General features: G+C 39.0%; 1 protein-coding gene across 1 annotated transcript in view; it reads left to right on the top strand.

Annotated features, from left to right (window-relative positions):
- Nucleotides 1-3,440: 3,440 nt before the first annotated feature.
- LOC108241325 (serine/threonine-protein kinase LMTK1) overlaps nucleotides 3,441-21,526 on the top strand; it is a 30,431-nt gene continuing 12,345 nt past the window's right edge. The window contains exons 1-3 of the mRNA XM_017425372.3: nucleotides 3,441-4,000; nucleotides 16,820-16,953; nucleotides 21,380-21,521. Of these exons, the coding sequence (XP_017280861.1) occupies nucleotides 3,919-4,000; nucleotides 16,820-16,953; nucleotides 21,380-21,521 (358 nt within the window). The 5' untranslated portion in view covers nucleotides 3,441-3,918. The remainder of the gene's footprint in view (nucleotides 4,001-16,819; nucleotides 16,954-21,379; nucleotides 21,522-21,526) is intronic.

Genomic DNA, 21,526 nt, shown 5'->3' with positions numbered 1-21,526 from the left:
CCTTCAAGGAATGTGAAGCCTTTAATTTCTTATTGTTTTAGACAAATACAGAAGTAAAACAAAATCAAATAAACAAATTAATAAATAACACCCAATAGGCTGTGCGTGATGATACATTTTGAACATTTGATTGCAATTCAGATATTCTGACCCGAATGCCGAGTTTTACAAGATATAACAAATATTACATCTTGTATCAATATCATCGACTGAAGTATACAGAATTATGTCAAAACATAAAAGCTAACTCTGAAAACAATATTTAATCATTAAACAAACTCCATGAAAACAATTTCATGTCAAATGTTGATTGTTTTGAAACCCACCAATAGAGCAGTATGGGATGGATCTCACTTGAAGTGTGCTGTAACTATAAATTATTCCTCACTGATTCGTGCACGCACACCCACAAAGAAGACGATGCTCTGCAGTAAAAAAGGTTTTGACTGAAAGTGTCTCTGACCCGAATGTACAGGAATAAAGTCTGAAAGATTTGTAGACATTCTTCAGTTTTTACAGGGATTTGTTTGAAAGCTTGAAACCTCTGAGCTGGTTTGTTCTGGTTCCTTGCAAACAGATCAAGAATGACTGAAATTAAAGTAACACAAGAGAGACAGAAAAAACAAAGGGACAACAACAAAAACTGTTTGTAAAAGGAGAGAAGGTATCTTTTAGACATTATTTCAAAATCTGCTCTTAGTTTTGTTTATTGGTGCAGTTTTTTTGGTTGTTGTGGCCTAGCTGTAGCTTAGCTGCAGACGTGTACTTTGTTGGTTCTTCAGCTCTTGTCTGAGCGTTGTCGTCCTTCTTAGGAAAAAAAACGCCAAAATATTTTGCATGAGCAACAGCTAATAAGAGCCTTTACCAGTGGTGTAAGTTCCTGACAGGAAGAGCACCGAACTAAGCTGTGCTGCTCAAAAGCTAAGTAAGTTGCTATATAGAACAACTCTGACAACAAATTTAAGAATGTTTTGTCAATCAAACATAATGAGTGAGAAGGGTTTTTTAGTATGCTATATGACCTTATGAAAAAAAAAAAACTGTTCAGATGGGAGATAGCAGATTTCCAGGAAGTGGTTTTGAACAACACAGAAATAGGAAATTAAACTAAACTTAAAAAAAAACCCTGAACAAACTATAAAATATTGCTTGTAGTATGTGTGAGCTGAGCTTATTTATGAAAAACAAATACATTTGTTCAGCCAGCACCATTTTATCTTCAGGTTTCAAGTGCACCTTTCATCATAAGGCATAACTTGAAGACTTCAGTGACCATTATCTTTAATGTTAGATCTGAGATACTACAGGAATCAGCAAATACCTCAAACAGGATGTTTCAAAACATCCTGTTCTGTTATCATGGAAACAGAAAACATTTAGTGCGCTGTATGTTAGTTTTATGAAGCTGATGTTAGTTTCGTGCAGCATGGTGGTGCACGAAACTAACATCAGTGGTTAGCGCTGTCACCGCACAGCAAGACTGTGACTGATTCACTTCCCAGCTGAGGCCTTTCTGTGTAGAGTGGGTTTGTACTCTGTTTCCTCCCACAGACTAAAATCATTCATGTTACATTAATTGGTAACTCTAAATTGTCCCCAGGGCTGAGTGAGAGTGTGAATGGCTGTTTGTCTCTACGTGTCCCTGTGATGGACTCCCGACCTGTGCAGGGTCAACCCCACCTCTCACACAATGACTGCAGGAGAGAGGCACCAGCTCCAGGAAAGGAAAAGGCCAGTGAAGAAAATGGATGGATGTAAGTTTCAGAAAGTAATCAAAAAAGTGTATTTGCTCTGGGTAAAAACAGAAAACAAGAAGGTGATTTTGAATAGAAACATTTATTTCACTATTATTGTATCATCACAAGATAGTGTGAACTACTTTTATAAAAACATTATTTATATATTAAACTAAACATCTAAAAAACATACAGCTGTACTGACTGATTTTAATATCCTCTGATGCCTGTTGACTGCTCAGAGAGAAATTCAGTCAAACAAGAACAAAAACACAGGTTGCAAGCTTCCTACAAATTGTCGACGATTTTAGTTTGTTGTACAGTTTAACCCAAACTATCAGTGTCTACACATTAACTTCACAACTTCGTATGAAAGGGGACTGTAACCTGAAAGGTGTACAGTCCATGGTGGTTGTCTCTTCTTTCCAGGAAGCTTCTGCATCACCACCGTCACACCACTCACACCTGGAAACAACAAGACCACATGAAGTCAAGAGAAACACACACACACACACACACACACACACACACGCACCCACACCCACACCCTGCACATTGGGGAAATAAGCTGAGGATTTGGTTGCTGCTCTCAAGTAGTTTCGTTTGTGCCTTCATGCGGGCATTTTTCTTTTCAAACCTGGCCAATGCTGCTCTCTAGTGTAGTTTAGGACAAATAACTCTATACTTTTAGAACTCACATTAATACAGTTCAAAAACAATACTAAAATTATTGCCTGAGACATTACACCACGTACCATGTATGTGTGTAATGTAAAACGAGAAGTAAGCTTATTCAGACCATTTGTGATGGTTTTGGTCTCAAAGGATGACTTTTCTTTGCTTTAGTGCTAAAACACTGAAGTGTGTCTGTCATACAGTTTGTAGCCACTTGGTTGTGTAAAAGAGCAACTAGGGGATAAATAAATCAGAGTTCAAAAACTGGGGGGATAATCCTAAATATCTATCTGATTTCTTCTGTTTTTTCTTTCTTGTAACAATTAGGATGATCAGGACAGCTAAATAGTTCACTTATTGCTCAACTTCATCTTCATCTTTAAAACTTAGTTTAATTTTGTATTTTAAGTACCTCTGTACATATGGCAGATATGACAACTAAAAGAATGACAGCTAGCTGCTTTTTTCTGAGACAGTGACACAACTTTAAACTTATTTCAAATTTTAAGTTAGGCTTTTGAGATTTCTCTGATGAAATTTTGCCTTTGGGCAGCTGCAAACTCATCAAATGTGGGTTCTTGTATTTATTTGCTTGTTTTTTTACGTTTTTTTTAACAACAAGCAGTCTAACTTTACCTTTAAGAAAGAACAGTCGTAGATATCATGTCAGTGATGGATTTTTTCATATGAATGATCTGTTTGTATAAATTCAGTATTTATTTTTTGAGCATAGCTGTAAAATTTCATTTCAAATACCACAAAACAAACAATAACAACAAAAACAGTCCAACAGAAATTTAAATTTGGCATTTCCTCTATAGAAATCTATTCATTTTGAATTGTTTTGTAACAGATTGAAAATAAAGAATGACTATTTGCAGCTGGTGTCGCTTTGCAGGTGCTTTGATTTTATTTTGAAAGGTGAAACCGGAAACGCCCGTTCTCGTGGTCGCCACACATCAGTGGAAGGTGTTGCTCTGTCCGTCAGAATCGAATCTGAGACCCGAACCCGTCAGGTGTGTGTGAACTGTCAATGAGCGGCACGAGGCGCCTGCTTTGGGTACGACATGCGGACGGAGATTTATTCTGAAAGGAACGCAAACAGGATGTGAGCAAATGTTTGGCTCGGTCAAGATTTTAGTCCATAAAATCGGTTTAAAAAAACAAAAACGGATTGTTCCACCTGGTGAACTGAAAGAAGACGGTGCGCTGCGGGCTTTGTTGTCAGACAAATAAACAAACAGATGTGGTGAAAAGAAAAAATGACAACCGCTGTCAACATCTGTCTGCAAATGTGCTCCAGCTGAAGGTGAAGCAGGACTGTCGCGCGCGGCTCTCTGTGAAGAAGAAAATGCGCATTAGATTTTTTCCTTCAGGTCTTCTGAATCCCAGCAGCACCTGAGCCAGGGTTGGATTTTTCTCCCCTTTTTTTTGCTTTCCTCCTGTTTGTGGACTTGTTGTGTTCTGCAGCGCAGTGAGGAGGAGGAGGAGGAGGAGGAGGAGGAGGATGCTCTTTGCCCTTCATGTGATTGTCATGTCTTCGGCGTTTTTCAACCCCAGCTTCGCCTTCAGCTCTCACTTTGATACAGGTAAGAGTCCAACTGAGGGGGAAATTAATGGCGGTTATCATTGGGTTTTATGCATTTATTTCCCATAAATCTGCCGACTGATGAGACGCTATATATTTAGATTTATGTTTGTAATTTTCTCAGCCTTGTTATTATGATCATAAAACACAACAGTCACCCTAAATCTAAGAAGATGAGCTCAGGTGTGACGGGTTTTCCTCCAGTCAGCCACTCAGTTCTCGGTGACAAGAGGGTTAAAAGTTCTATCTGCACTGGATCTGCATAGTCCCACACATGCATCAGTGCAGCTGTGCATGCATGTCTGAAATGTGTGTGTGTGCTGTGGTCAGGTGCATGCATGCTAAATGACAGCACTATTGAGGTGCATGGATCCACTGTTTGAGTTTCTTTGGATGCTGCATTTAATCACCGTCCAGTTGTCAGGGTGATGGGATCCCTGGCAGAGGCGAGCCCAGGTGTTGCTGCAGTGCTTTGGGACGACGCTGAGCAGGTTGGTCCAGCCCTCAGCCGGCTGTGAGGGGTCCAACTGGAGCAGAAGAGAGAAATAACTGTGTGCAAACGTAAACAGGACTAAGGAGAGTCCCTGCTCTGGGCGCAGTGTGCCGAGCATACAAATGACAATGAGCTCAGTGCTTCTCAAGTTTCAAGCTTTATCTGTCCAACTCAAACCACACACTCTGAGTAATCGCTGATTCCTCTTTGTCCACTTGTTCCGCCCTCCTCTTCCTCCCTGTCCACTTCTGTCTTTTTATGCATTTACATCTTGTGGGGTGCAGTGGCTCCAATTTGTGGGGCTTCCATTTAAAATTAGGTTCTTTGCAGAAGCTACTGTGCCCTTGTGTTTATGCAATGTTTGTTTTTATTGTGCAACATTAAATGAATAAAATATGACTGTTTTACATTTAGGATTTTATAAAGCTAAGGTAGTATGATACACTGAATGGTGATGTTTAGGCCATTTCCAACACATTTTGAAAATCCCAAAAAATCTCAGAATCACCTTTATAAAATAAATATATGTGATAATGTGACATGAAATCTATGAAGGATATATTCATTAATAATCCTCAAATAAACATATTAATTGAGCTTACTTAAAGATGTGCTGCAAACAGAAAACATAAGTCAGTGTCATGTTTGGAAAACAGGAACAGTGGCTGCTGAGCTGGCTGTTTTCTGGTTCTGTAGAGTCCAAAGCGAAACAGACCTGCTAAACAAGGGATTCTCAATTGAATTACGGCTTAAACACCTGCTAACATAGGCTTTTCTGGGCTGTCATTAATTGAATTGTCTTGGCATTTCCCTCTTGACTATGATTTGGAAACTTTTCCGTTGTAGTAACATATATTTTTGTTCCTCAGATGATATGAAACAGCATCTCTGACTCGTTAGGATTTAAGAAGGTGGTGCAGGAGTGGGATGGAGCATATCGGCTGCATATAGCTGAGAAAAAATGGATTGTCTCTACTGTCAAAGTGATCTAGATTCCTAAGAAGAACAGTCTCATTAGATCTTTTTGCTCCCTAGTAATTAGACTTAAATCAATGTTGCTACGGCGATGGAGGGGGTGTGTCAGAGGGAGCCTATCCTCCCTGTAACAACTAGCAGTTAGGAAGGGAAAAATCAAGTCCTTTAAAGAAAATAGTCCTTCTCAGGAAGAGACAGCATTCTGATTGAGGTATTTGTCAAATACTGTAGTTTGAATAGTATAGTATGAATAAATTATGTTAAGATGTGCAGGGTCAGAGTATTAGATGCTTCCACCATTTTGAGTTTGGCAAACTGACCGTTTTAACAGAGCTGTTCAGTTGTGTTTTGCACACGCTCGCACACAATGTCTGAGTTCAGTTGACATCAAAGCTCAAGTGTAGACAGCGTTTGAACTTTTGCACCCCCCAAGCTAACCTCCACAGCTGCACTTCCTCCCTGCGCCCCGGGCTACGTGAGAACAGAGTGTTCTCTGCCTCTGCATGCACTCCTGCAAGCATTCACAATCACATACATCCAGATTTATAGGAAAACAGCCACCAGGCCAGGTCTTCATCACATTTCACGGATTTATATAAGCCGTCGGCAGGAATAGGCACACTGGAACAGCACTGCAGATCATGGACTCCAGCAGCTTTCACATGACCAAGCTGGGGTCTGCTATCTGTGGCATTCGCCACCAACCGCATCTAGCCTAATATAACTTCAGCACCATGGAGAGTTCTCTCATTTGAAGTGGGAGAGTATATGAAGGTGCACGCTCTGTTCATGTGTGATGTCAGTAGGTTTACTGTCAGGATAAATGGATGACAGACTGAGCTGGAAGGGAGCTGAGATACGTGCTGACGACGCAACATCGTAGGAGTTTGTCTTTCAGCACTCTCTTCTGATGCCTGGAGGTGGCAGTGGCATCAAGCTCACGTTTCATGTCTCTCTCACACAAACACAACAGCATGCATCATGCACTTTCTGCATGCAGGAAGGCCCTACACGTGCCCTCGTCAACATATGAGCCCCCTGCTGCAGGCTGAAAACAGTAATACCGGAGAGAAAAGATGTTAAAAATGAAAAGCAGACACACTCACTGAGCTCCTCCCTCTGACTCGGTCAGAACAAGCCAGCCACGGCTGACTGTTTGATTATTCATCTACCCGTGTGTAGCACAGAGCACTTTGGTTGTGTAAGACTGCCTCTGGGGAGAACTGGAATAAGAATGAAGTGGATTAAAGCAGTGAGGGGGACCTTTCCCCGTCTTCTGTGTGCTCTCAGTGTAATGATGTGGTAGCTCTTGGTTTTCTTATTGTTATAAATGTTGGAGGCTTGGGCATGTGCAGTGGAGAGGAGACTTGTAGTGTTTAATTTATTATCAAGACATTTTTTTTCATGAATCTGCTCTGAATTATTGAGCTCTAGAAAGCAATTTACTAACATCTCACACAATGGTGGATAGGGTTGGAAAAGCTTGTTAGTCAGTTAGCTTATTATACCTTACACCAGTGGTCTCCAATCCTGGCCCTCGAGAGCCACTATCCTGCATGTTTTACTTGTTTCTCTGCTCCAACACACCTGATTTGAATCAGTGGGTGATTAACAGGCTTCTGCAGAACATGAAGAGGTAATTTAACCACTGAATCAGGTGTGATGGAGCAGGGAAACAAGGAAAACATGCAGGATAGTGGCCCTCGAGGACCAGGATTGGAGACCTCTGCCTTACACTATCAGTTAGCCCTTAAGATTATACGTTGGGGATCAGTCTCAGCTTCTACCAAACAAAACATTAGCTCAGTATCAATAAAACTGATAGAGTTGTAGCCACTTATGTGTTTGCTAAAATTCCTTTGCTGTGGCCATATAAAATTTGGTTGACTTCAGAATTTAATCAGTTGCAGATGTCAGCCCAATGGTACTTTCTGAGAGTTTCACTAAAACTTTTTGCTCACAGTACAGACAAAAAAACACAAAAATATTATTGCTCCACCTTTGCCTTCAGGCAATAAAAATAGATTGACAGTAACTCACCACATTAACCTCTTTTGTACATTTGTACTTCTGTTTTTCCTCACACAAGTAACCACTCTCTCACAACACACACCTCCACATAAATACACACTCACACACACACAGCCTTTTGTCTGCATCACGAGAGTCTGACTAAAATGTCAGCTCAAGTTCATCTCAAGTGCATATTTGAGAATGTTTCTGTTATGCAGACACGTCTGCATGTGGCTCGCACATGCATCTAATTTGTGTTGATCGGCCAGAGCTGTAAACACACGACGGGCCTGGAATGTGAGTGCAGAAATGTGCTGTGTCAGCAGATACTCACTGATACAAAGCACGTCAAGTTGTGTGACTGTGGATGCAGTTGCACATTTATGGAAAAAGAAAGTGTAGTTTAATAAACAATAAACAAATCAATAAAACAAATTTATGACATCCTTGCCTTGTTATGTGTAGAATAGTTACTGTGGCCAACATATAATTAACTAATTTTCTTTTTTTTTTTTCATGTTAGTAATGCAACCTTTTTAAAACTGTAATAGCAAGCCATATGTGAATGTTTCTATGGTCATCAGCTCAAATTTACATTCAGTTTTCCCTTTTACACTCATGGCAGAGTTATGATTAGATCATTATCATTAAGGCACAAAATAATTACATACTTCAGTTTTGATTACTGCTGTGCTAATAACAAAGCATTAACTGGGCATTTTATGCTGCACTCAAAATGTTGTTAAATCAGGAGCTTAAATGAGATTTGGGCTGAGGAATAATTCAATATGTTATCATCTGTTCATGTAAGAGAGTGATCAGGAAGAATTTATTTATTTTCACAGAATTTACTGACTGCATCAAGATGTCTGAAAAGAGCAATCTGTTGATAATTCAGATATGGTTATTAAACTTTAGAGGACAGAAATCTGTCATAAAGAGATATGTGCTGGGAGGAAAAAAGAAGGATGTTATTCATTGTTTGTAAAGAGGCAGTGAACAATGGAATATATATATATATATATATATATATATATATATATATATATATATATATATATATATATATCATCTGACTTTCTGACTTTAGGAATCTCAAAAAGTGTTATAATTTAGAAAGTTTTATTGATATTAAGCTAAAACTTGGTGTGGTTGTATCTAGAAGTCATTCACAGTGTGCAAGATCTTTACCTAAAATTGTAGCCCTAATTGCTGGAGTTAATACAGTTTTTTTATTATTAGTTTTTAGCAAATTTTCATTAATCACTGAATGGATTTCAATTAAACTTTCAGATACTAATCACTGGATGTACGTCTAGAACTTAATTTTAGGTGCCAATCCAGTTTAAGATAGCTGCCACAGCTAATTAATATTAGCCAACACAAAATGGCTACAACTCAGTCAATATTACAGACACTAAGCTAAAATTTGATATGAGAGTCATTCCCAACACATACTCTGAGCGTGATATTTCAAGATATTGTGCATAATGTTATTTTCAAGGTTTGACCAAAAGAACAACACAATCATTTCTAATTATAAGACAATTTTAATCTGAAACAATGGCATGAAAGGTGGTGAATGATCATAAAAGCTGGCATTTCTGGATTCTCTCAAAGAATGGTAGATCGTTAAATACTGGTATTATTTTTCAGATTAGTGGTACTTACAGCTTTGGCTGCTACTTTTTTGTTGTACATCTGAGGAATGACCTCAAAGTTATTGTTTTTTTTTTTTGTCTTTTGGGTTAGAATCAATATGTGCACCGAGTAGCCCTTTGGTGTTGGACTTTGTAAATAATCAATGATAAATGGATTAAGCTGCAGAGCTCATCAGTTACAGTTATTGAATATTAGGAGTTATGCTCCTCAGCATACACAGCGGTGCCAGTGTTCTCTGCTCAGGTGCCATTAGAGAAAAGGGTCACAACTAGATGATGTAATTAAAAAGTCAGTCAAACTGTAATAAAGCATATTTCTCTTAGTCTTCAGTTTAATTAGAAAAAAGGTTTTCTCAGTGTTATAATGAGAACAAAGGTGGAAAATTGTGCTTCATTTTCTTTTTGTTTTTTAAACAAAATTAATAAATATATAAGAATACTGTTATATGCTTCAAGTGGCTTTAAAACATCTTTCTGTCATTATTAACTTTTTTTTAGTTGAGTAAAATGGCTTTAACAACATTTCTTGGTGCTTCTCAAAGCAAAGACTTGGATTGTTTTGTGTTGCAGAACATCCACACAAATAATGATTCATAGATGCAGCAACATTACATTGAGCTTCCTGTTTGTTTTGTTGGTTAATCTGACAGATTAACACCAAAAATCTGTCTGGTGTAGACAGAGTTGACATTCCTTCCTTTTTCTTTCCAGTGCCTTTCTAACTGGGCTTTCAGGAGATGAACATGACAGGCGTGTAATGCTGATCTATAGTGGTCCTCCTGGGCTTTCACTCCCAGTTAATGACAGTTATCATGGTTGTCTGCAGGCCGGCCCATCTCTCTGCCAGCTGCAGTCATTCACAGGAAGCTTGTGTAGAGATGGGCAGAGAGGAAGTAAAGTGCTGGAGGAAGACATATCCCACCATTAATCATGGTTTCCTGCTCCCCTCACTCACTCTGTGCTTCTTCAGTATGACATCTGTGCACAAACGTGTGTTTGCAGACCTCAGTCTTGGCTCATCCCTCTGGCATGTACTCCGGCTTCTTCTACTTTAGGTCCCTCTGTCCTTGTTTTAATGCATCACACTGTCTTCTTTAACGCAGCCTAATAGAAGGTGAAAGTTTGAAAATGATTAAAATTCTTAAAATCAGCCTTTCATGCCAGAACCTTTAATTAGGGACAGAGTTATAGCAGTTTTGGTCAAACCTTATAAATTACATTAAGCTCTGTCTAGTGCAATATTGCAAGATTTTATGATCTCTTTCTGAGCTTAAAGTATGTGTTGAGGATGATTCTCAGCTACTACCACATAAAACATTAGCTTAATATCTGAGTTATAGCCATTTTTCATGTTGGATAATGTTAGTTTGCTTTAGTAGCCATTTTGAATTGTGATGACTTTGAAAGTTAATCAGTTGCAGAGATACAATTTATGACTTTTTTCCCTGTATGTTTTATTAAAGTGTGCCCAGTGGTTTGTGAGATATTTTGCTAACAGAAAGACAAAGTTTACTTCAAGTAGTTAACAGCAAAATTTTAAACAATGATTTTACAGAATCTGTTAGTACTCAGAAAATTTGTTGATGATTAATCTCAGCTACTATCACATCGATATTTAAGTTGATATCTGTAAAACTGGCTCAGTTATGGCTGTTTTTTTGTGGGGTTTTGTTAATTAGATCGGCTGTGGCAGCAACCTTGGATTGATTTGACTCAAAAAGTGAATCAGTTGTAGATGTACAGGCAATAAATACTTTCTGCAACTTTAATTAAAATCAGTTCGGTGGTTCAAGATATATTTTGGTAACAGACAGACACACAAGTTTGGAATTCTTCAGCTGAGATGATTGTTTTTATTGTTGACCTGTTGTAACCTAGTACAACTTTTAGACAACTAAAATGCTTCTGCTGCCATCTAAGGCTGCACTTGTCTTCTGTTGCCGGTGAACCCAGGCCTCTTTTCCTCCGCTCATCCATCTCTAATATTGGATGTATTTGTGTGCCCAGTCAGGGCAGATGGAGACTCTTGTTTGGCCCTGCAGCACTGTCCTAAATGTAAATGCATCCTCAGAGTGAGTTGGAATGCCTCCTTGCTCTGCTGTACTCTCTGACTGTTTGTGTCTTTCTTTCCTTCTCGCACGTTTGCAGCAACATTCACTCCTACTAATCACTGAGAGACAGGGAAAGGGGACCAGCTAGCTCGGGTTTTTCTTGACATTGCCCACTTCTTTATTAACCCCTGGGTGTGACTGCAAACCTGAACATATTTGAAAGCCTTTCCAAGATGATTTAAATGTTGAACCACTGGTGAAATGCTATACAGTGATTGGTTCTGGGACAGTTGGAGCATCACCATCTCCCTGGTATGCACAAAAACCACTTTTTTCTTAACTCAGAAGTTGTACAATGTACGTCCCCTTTTGTACCCAATCCACTGAATACTAATTGCAGTTGGAACCATACACCACACTCCCTCCTTTTCTTCACCTGACTGTTTCTCAAGACATTTTGATTGCAGTTGTGTGTGGCTTGGCACAACGCCCACTCTGCAGGTCTCTCGGTCAAAACCAAAAGCTGGGGTGTACGTGTGCTCGTGGGTGCAGAAAAAAAGAAGACAAATGAAAAGCAGAACGAATTAAAGAGAGACCAAAAGGATGCACAGAGAAGAAATACAGCGTCTTATCGGGAAAAACTTTGTCCTAATCAAAGCAGACAGTTGTCTTTTGTGTGTCAGGTTTTTTTTTTTTCACTCTCATGGATTTTGTGTGTGGGCGAAACAAACCCCTCTGCTCTCATTTATCGCAGAGTCAAAAGTTAGACTTTGTATGCAGTGTAATAGGTTCCCTGTGTGGGTCCATGTTCTGGTGTTGGTGTGGAAGCAGGAACATATGGCTGAACCCTGGAGAGTGTGTGGGTGATCGTAATCGCCTCATCAGAATCCCATTTTCTCCTGGTCCTCCTTTGCCCAGTTTTTATGTTCGTTTAGAACAGATTTGTTTATAATACATAATTATCTCGTGCACCATAAGATCCAGAGTTCTATTATTATTGTCTACCGGGGAAGGCAGAGCGATAATGTTTTGGCCCGCGTCTGTGTGGGTGTGTTTGTGTGTGTTTGTGTCTGCACACAGGTTCATTTGTCTGTACTGTCAGCAAAACATCTCATGAACCACTGAATAGATTTTAATAAAATTCTCAGAAAGTAATCAATAAATTAGCTGAGCATCATCCTCATTACCTGCCTTTAAATGCTACACATTGCACATTTTTGCTTAAAGCTTTGGCATTAACTACATTAACATCAACCCTCTTTGTATGTTGGCAAAATATCTCATAAACCACTTGACATATTTTAATGAAACTGTCAGAAAGTATTTTTGTGGCTGTATTTTCCTCTTACTTTCCATCAGTGCTTCTGCTTTTTAAAGGTGCAACATGGCACAGCTGGACACATCTCCTTTTGTTAGTCTGACTCACTTTAATTGGCATTTGGAAACCATTTTCCTTCTGAGCTGGTGAATTATCAGCAGTCAGTTGTGTCAATAAATGTCATTACTTTTTAGAAGTTGGTTTTCTAATCGTGTTGCCATCATCAACAAACAAAACCCGCATTTTAGAAAACGTTATTTTCTTTGGCCAATAAAATGAGACTTTCTTGGTCTGTCTGCTGCTCCCGCAGCATCCTCCTCCCTGTCAGCCTGAGTTATGGGGGTGGCAGGGTGACTCCATCGCTCTGCCCTCCTGTCAGTTAGGATGTTGCTCATCTCCCTCCAGTCCCGGAGAAACCATTTTAATAAAGCTGGTATGAGCCCAGCTTTAAGTGCTTTATTTTCATTTCGCTGTTCTGCTGCTGATAAAATGTGTGCTTCTCAAATATTTACGGAGGAACGAGGGTCGTCACTCTGTTCCCAGATTTCCTGAGTAAGAGGGAGAGAGACAGATTCTCAAAATGCCACACTTATGAACATAGTGCCTCAGGTTTTCCTCTGCATGACTACATTAGACAGAAACAGTAAAAACCATGAAAGCAAATGGGGACAAGAAAAGGACGATGCGTTCCTCTATCTTGTCCTATTTTCAAACTTTTTGTCTTTGAAATCAATACATTTGCTGAGAAGTACAAATGACATCAAGCTCTGCACTTAAAAAAAATCCCTCTGGATTCCCTTGGCTCCTGTGTCCCAGAACCTCTAAACAGACACATATGCATTTCCACATATCTGTAATGTGCAGGAGAGAAGTTCACAACAATGGCTTTGGGTTTCAATCGCTTCATTTCAACTTATAGTTAAAGGTTTACCCTAAAGCTGCTACAGACACCTGATAAATAAATGAGACTAGAAGAAAAAAATGAATAAAGAATTTGACTGATATATAGCCATTTTTGTGCTGGCTAATGCTGATTAGCTGTGGCAGCCATCTGGAATTGGAAGGAATCTAAAAGTTATTTGATTGTAGATGTGCATCCAATGATTCCTTTCTGAAAATTTCATAAGCATTTTTCCAGTAGTTCATGAAATATTTTGACAACAGACAACCAGAGGTGACTCCAAATAGTTAATGGCAAAATTTTAAACGCAGATCTTATGCGATCACTTTGCACTTAGAATATATTTTGGAATCTGTTTCAGCTACTATCGTACCAAACTTTATCTTAATATGTGTAAAACTGACAGAATTAAGGCCTTTTTTTGCCTCCAGAACTGAGATACAACATTCTCCTGTTTGTTACTACTGACAGTGGCAGCAAAGCATCAGTGTACAGCTTATAGTTTAATGTCCACATGGATCGTTTCAGTGTTGTTAAAGCTCCAAATGTGAAAGGAGAAGAGGTGCCACTTCAACAGCTTTATAGGAGGCAGATATTTACCACCTCCAGGCTTTTTAAGCTAAGTTTGCGTGAGATGCCATATTTTATGATTTCAAAACTTTGAATAATGTTTGTGTTCTCCTTTTTAGTGTCTATAGATGCACCATAGTTTGCTCAGCTTTGGGAGCTTTTTAGATGTATCTCAGGCAAGACTTTCTGTGAGAACCAAGGAGGAAGTGGAAATTTATTTTGTGAAAAAAGAAAAAAAAAAAAGCCTTTTTTTTTTTAAAAAAAAGACTGCAATTTATCAGCTGAATAGCTTGCAGGCCATGACAGCCACCCTTACAGCCTCCTCCTGAAATTACAGCACATGTTCGTTTTCTTTTGTTTTATTTTTTATGTTGCGTCCTTCAGTGAGCCTGACTCCCTCTTATTCAACATGTTTCATTATTGCTTTGACACCAGCTGCACACTCGCTCTGCCCCCCCTTACTCCCATCCATCGAGCAATATGTCTATAAAATTAGCATATAATTTCTCAGCAAATGAAATAAAACAGTCCTTATAGATTTGATTTATAGGACAGACATGAGAGCTGCTGTGACAATCAGGCTGAAAATGGTTCTTAGCTGCTTGGATGTTCTCATTTTGAAGTATCCTCTTTATTTTTATTGCCTGCTGTTGAAGGCAAAGCAGCAATAATGTTTTTTGACAGTGTTTGTGTGTGTGTTCATTTATCTTTACTGTTAGCAAAATATCTCATGAACCAGTGGATGGATTGTAATGAAACTCTCATAAAGTCATTGGATGGACATGTACAGCTGACTAACCTTTGGAGCCAACCCCATCCAAGATGATTGACCCAGCTAAGCAAAATGGCTATAACTCAGCAAATTTCACAGATGTTAAGCTCAAGTTTGGTATGGTAGTAGTTGAGATATATGCCCAACACTTTGGTAATACCTATTAATGTCAACCCTGATTGTCTGTTTGCAAAATAATATCTCTTGACCTGTTTGATGAATCTTAATGATTTTAAATCCCATGTCCTGTCACACACTCAGCCTGTGTGTTACAGTCTATGGTGTACAGAAAGGGCACTGCTTTGGTTTAGTTTTGTTATCACCTTTTTTTTTTTCATATTACAAACACTCTCACATACAGAAGAACACAAACTCTGACAAGCTGTCACAGCAAACACAGCGAAATAAATGAAACCAAGCCAGCATGCGAGGCTTCAGCAGAAATGACACGAGGTTTATCACACTGTGAAATCCAATCAGCTAATATGTGCTGGCCATCTGGATGTTACCATGGTGATCTGTTGGCTGGTCAGCGCCCACATATTATTATTTTGAACGCTAACGTTTGAAAGACGAACCTGCTCTCGTCTGTTTAGCAGTCAGCCGTGTGGATCCGAGTCGAATGGGCTTTGTGGCTCTGACCTCAGGGTCAGGATTGGGTTGGAGTTGTGCTGTTTGTGTTGGGAGAGCTGTCAGGTTTGGAACAGTGTGTTCCCTGCAGCCAAATGGGTCAGGACCACAGGGGTCTCAGCCACTGAGCTGGAAACAGCCCACTCACAAGCCTCAGAGTTACTTTTCTGTCTCTTAATGTGTGTGTGCTTTGCTCACATTAAGATGAGGATATTTTTTGATCTGGCGCAGGGTTCTGCAACCTTTACAACTCGAGGAGCCATTTTTACCCTTTCTCCTACTAAATAAAATCTGTAAATGCTTCAAAATTTACTTGACCCTTAAAATTAGGATAAAACAATTTATAAAGTTTCATTATTTTATATGCTGTATAAATTTCTTGTACATCTTTTTTGAATCCCTAAAATCAAGTAATTTTCAATAGATTTGCAAAACTACTTTATGCTTTTACAAAAATTTGCCTCAAGTATGTTGGGAAAATAGGAGTTTTCTGGTGGATTTGGAAGGAAATCTTTGTTTGGGGAAAATGCATAAACAGAGTAAGCTAACAATCTGTTAGCTCAACAGTAAAACTGATCAATTCATTTTACCGTGGCAAATGATTGAAAGTCATTACGTGTGCATTTATATTCACTGATATATGTATGAATTTCTGTTAAAAAACAAGTTGATATATGCAGCCAAACCCAAATGACCTCCTGCACAGGAAATCTACCCAAATCTACCTGTTTTTTTCCCCCCTCTCTCCCTTTTCTATCTGAGCTTGCAGAAGGTTTCAGATTGTAACTGATGTTATATATTTGTGCTCTAAGTTCTGACATCTGGGTTTGTGGTCTGTTTTAATTTACTGCAGTCTGAAACGCATTCGGTGCTTATGTGTCGGTTGGTGATTGCATACAGGGAGACGGTGACAGATGATGAGACTCTTTCAAAATGTATTTCATTCAAACACAACTGTGCTCTAACAGCATTGTGTGCACTGCTGAGGAAAACGTCTCCTTTAAATAAGATTTGGGTTGTGTAATGCTGTTTGCAGGGTGACAGTGAAAATGAAGAACAGATTATAGAATCACAGCACATATTCATATTCATCACAGTGGTCTACACTGAAACAGATTGAGAAACTCCACCTATTATTTTAATAAACAGCATTTGCATTCAAACTTTTTGCCTTCTTGCAGTAACTTCTGTAATCAAGCTACAGGAGCCTGCTTCCTATTCTCCCAACAGAGATGAATAAAAACCTGAAAAGAATGTTAATGACAAGTCATGCTTCTTTTTTTTTTTTTTATCAAGCTGCCATATTATCTGCATTCATACAAATCATCTTTATCTCTATTTGGGTTTTAATTTCCTGTTTGGCCCCTCTGTTTGCAATCTGATCTCCTCACGGCTCAACCCTTTTAACACTTGCTCCGCTCTCTGCTGTCGCACAGATGGGGCTCCGCTGAGCGAGCTGTCCTGGCCTTCTTCTCTAGCTGTTGTAGCCGTCTCCTTCTCCGGCCTCTTCACCTTCGTCTTCCTCATGCTGGCCTGCCTGTGCTGCAAGAAGGGAGACATCGGCTTCAAGGTGAGCTCCCTGCCGCCCCCAGCTGGAAGTGTAGGAAAGCAGAAATTGTACAAGAGGACGTTCTGGAAGGAAGCTTGACATTCTGGCATAAAATAACACGATTTAGACATTAAAATAATAATAATAATTTAATAATAATTTAAAAGGGTGTATTGTAAATATGTGCAATGTTATCAATATTAAAAAATATCATCTACAAGAATATAATGTGACAATTGCTGCATATAAAAGTAGTTTGAATTAATTTGCTTAAATGCTTTGATGGGTGTGCAACACAAACCATCTAAGAAAGCTGTACTTTTACATTTAGTTTAAATTCACACAAGCCTTAAGCTTCAGCAGCTAAAAATATTTGGTTTAGGACTCACAGATTTACTTATAAGGGTTGCCTTAAAATAAATCATCTGCTGCAAAAATGTAGATAAATTATAGATTTAAAATATTATAAATGGTCGTGTTTAGTTTTAAAATACAAGAGCAGCATCTTCAGATAAAAGTATAAGTGATGAGCCAGAAAGTTTGCACTTTTGCTGCAATCAGTAAGATATAGTACCAACACACACACACACACACACAATCCAATAAATAAACAGTGTTCATTGATACAGGAGCCTATTTTAATTTAATTGTCTGAATATGAATAAATAATTGATTTCTAGCGTTTGTAATTTGCAGAGCTCTTTGATCTACACGTTGGGCTGTAATTCTGCTAAGAATCCTTCTCCTTCCTCCCTGCAAATGATGTCAGCAAGCACCTTGTGACAGGCTGACACACCTTGTCTCTGTTAACGTCGCCCGCTGGTGGGACTCAGTCAAGCTGTGTCAAACATCTGGCTGATGAGGGTTAACAATGATTGACACAGACAGGGGGCGTGTGGAGAAGGAGGCAGAGCAGAAACGCTCAAGCTGCTCTGCAGCCTGAAAGGCCTCAACCATTCATGCTGCTCGGGAGATTCTAATTTAAATGGTGGCATCAAAATCGTCTTTGTTGGTTGAAATAACTGATAACAGCGTTCGTTCTGTTGTTCTGTTGCTAATGAATACAACAGAAGGGGAAACTTTAGTTTTTGAACATTTTATTGCACTTTATGTCAAAGACCAGATTTTCTATACGTCTTTCTTGTAATAACAGAAAGATCTGCTTTCCATCTTTTTAAGAATAGGTGATTCACTTTGTCCTAATCAACCTTTGTTCTGGTTGACATGTCACTATTGATTCCTGCAGAGATATTGTCTTTCAGCTTTAGGCCAGCAGAGAGTTCAAGGGGAAAATGCAGCCACCGAACATCTGCTTCTCCCTGAAATGACTCTGCTCAAGGATACCCAAGCTGAGCTGAGTCAGATGTTAACTACATCATGCAGGATATTTGTTTTTAGCTCATTCGCTGTGTTTACTTGGAATTGAAAGGAAAAAAAACACAAATGCTTATATTATATTCTAACAGCATTTTAAATTTAAAAGACAATAAATCAGCAGCAAATGTTATAGAACGCTTAATTGGCTCCAACTTCTTATCTCTCTGTGGCAACAGCCCACAGCTCAGCGCGGCCCATTTGGACGACGTGCATTCTTGCGGGGCTGCAGAACTGCTGCACTGTCGTAAAAGCTTCATTATTCCCCTCCATCGCTGTGTTCTTACTGGAGCGTGTAGTGTGTGGCTGGGTATTAAGTGCTTTCTAAACTGAATGCTCTCCCGGGAGCCGTGCAACGCTGACTCACAGCTAGGTGCTCGCTTTCACACTTCACTCAGAGGAGAGTGGCAGATGGTCCTCCTGAATGAAAAACACACCTACACACATTCCTGTGGACACACAATATTGTCTTAGAACACATATTTACCCACACAAACATACACCGAGGCATCATCCGACCGGCAGATAACTCCCTGGCTCTTAACCAGTTTTCTTTTTACTTCTTCTCTTTTGCTCCACATCTGATGTTGCTCCAAGTAGGAGGCAGGTTTGTTATGAGCTGTGATTCATTAGCTGCAGAAAAAGATGGATGGCTCTGTGCTCATGAATACAGCATTAAAGCTCAGTTTCCCAACATAATCTCTCCTATATGAACCCACTAACAAGATCTGCTTGAATTATTGAGGGAGGGTGTGCAGGATTCCTCCGGGACGATTTTAAGAGCGGTTCTGATTTAAAGACTCAATATGTTTATTGCTAACAAAGAAGATAAGATTAAAGGGTAGCAACATAATACAGCTCTTTACTTACTGAGGACATACAGTACCAGGTGCATACCAGATACATATTTAGTAAGTGCTACGCTTTATTATGTAATGCTCCAGATTAAATAAGCGTGTATGCACTCTGAACTAAAAATTAACATTTATGATTGAAACGTTGCAATCCTCGGTGGCAGTAAATTTTTAGTTAATTCAGTCTCTACAGCATTCTGTTTCTATTGCTCATGTGTAATTCAGCAGTGCAGAGATATTTAAAATTAATATAAGGTTAAAAGTGCAGTGATGCAGCGTATGGGTTTGAGATTTGCACACTTTTAAAATGATTTTTACAAGTTTTTCCTCGTAAATGTAAAAAATAAATCACTGACTTGAACTTTAATTATTCAGAGTTCTTAATCATGTCAGCCTAAGAAAACACATCTAGAAGAAAAACTAGATTTGAATTTGTAAGATTGATTTTTTTTTACTTTTCTATAATATATCTATAGATCTTGTCATTTATTTTTTCCCATTCTGTACTTGTATTTGATGCGACTTTACGAGAAAATAAATTGTTTTAAATTATTTCTCACATCAAGATAGAAAAATGCAAATGATGGTATTTGCGTGATTGATTTTCTGCTGAGATGACATTAGATGTGGAAACTGAAAGCGTGTCGGCCCAAGTTTAAAATACAAACATTTGAGGAGATTTTTTTTCTACCATCTACCAAACACAATATTATTAAAACTAGACCATTATTACTATTATCATTATTATTATCAGTCTGCTTTGGCCCAGTGGGAGGGAGGTTGCGTTCTGATTGGGGGGGGGGGGAGTCTTTCCCAAGCCCCTGCAGTGTGTTGAAGTGTCCCTGAGCAAGACACTGAAAACCCTCTCTGCCCCTGATATACTTATCAGTGTAAAATGGTGTTGTATAAGTGTGGACGAGGCTGAAAACTAAAATCTAATGCCTGACTTTTTTAACCCTTGAGTGGTACTGAGCATTTTGAGAATGAAAGAAGGTGAAGTAAAAACACTGTCACGTTATCTGGGTTCATAAAATCCAAATTTGTCACCCACTGAAAACATTAATGACATAACGAGACAACAAAGGCCTGAGACAAAGGTACTGAGAAGATGATATCTTTTATATCTAAACAACATATTAGAAAGAATGCAGTTTTAATTGAAAATGTAGGGCTGTTACGATCTCATCAGTTTAGTATTTTCTCTTATTTCATTTTAAAATACAAAATAAAAAAAAGCCTATTTGGAAGCAGTATTCAGAAGAGGAGAGAGAACAGTATGAATGACGCTGCCATTTTCACCCCTTTCTATTAGCAAAGTATGCCAGCTGCCTCCTTCCCTATGTGCAGTGTGACAACATAAAGCTGACTTAGCTTAAAGGAGGCTATTGTTTGATTTAGGATTGTGCTGAGGCAGAGCATGATGGGATGCTTCTCAGCAGCTACAGAACAAGGACACTGCAGTGGACTGTGGAGCAGAAAGAAATCACACAGGACAGAGAAAAATTTGGGTTATTGACTCGGAGAGGGTCACAGTTTTCCACTCCGTCTCCTCCTCCATCTTAGTAACAGTAACAGTGTTGCTGTTAAGGAGGGAAATCTGCAGTTAAAGGACCAGCAGCTTTTTTTTCTGTAAAGCTAAAAATAGACCATGCTCTTTTTATTCTACGTGCAGTAGACAGTTAACCTTAAAGGCTAGATATTTCTTACATAATCCACTGTAGTTGATGTAACTGCAGTTTAAGATCTTGGATGTTCATATCGGGGAAAAATTAGGAAGTTTTTTTTGGTGTTCCAGTCCAAGTCTAATAGCTGTATGTCACAATATTTCAAATCACACACAATTGTAATACCATTTGATTTAAAATAGACATTTGTCCAAACTTTAAGAGCAAAATGTATATGTTAAAATGCAATCTAATGTAAATTCTTACACTGCAGACGTTTATGTGAAGTTCTATTGTTTAAGATAGTGTATATAAGGAAGAACAGAATGAAAGAGAGGCTTTGTGTATGAAGTTTGAATAGCTGTTTGCATTAGAGTGTTCCCTCAGTGCGACTCAATGTACCCCACATTCTACATGGCTTATGTATGTATATGGGTAGGTGAATGCGCCTCAGTGCGTTTGGACGTCTTCACAGTTGAACCATTGTCTCCCACTATCTCAGTGGAAGGATGCTTGTGAGTGGATGACTAATCCCAGCGTGTGTCCGTGCGTCAGGAGTTTGAAAACACTGAAGGAGAAGAGTACCAGGCAGACCTCTCCGCCCTGGCCTTGCCGTCCTCCCAGAATGGCCCCGAGGTTTACATCCTGCCCCTCACTGAGGTCTCCCTGCCCGTCTCCAAACAGCCGGGCAGATCAAGTAAG

The sequence above is a fragment of the Kryptolebias marmoratus genome, linkage group LG12 (genome assembly GCF_001649575.2).
Source record: "Kryptolebias marmoratus isolate JLee-2015 linkage group LG12, ASM164957v2, whole genome shotgun sequence".
NCBI lineage: Eukaryota > Metazoa > Chordata > Actinopteri > Cyprinodontiformes > Rivulidae > Kryptolebias > Kryptolebias marmoratus.
This window is presented reverse-complemented; position numbering and strand designations above follow the sequence as displayed.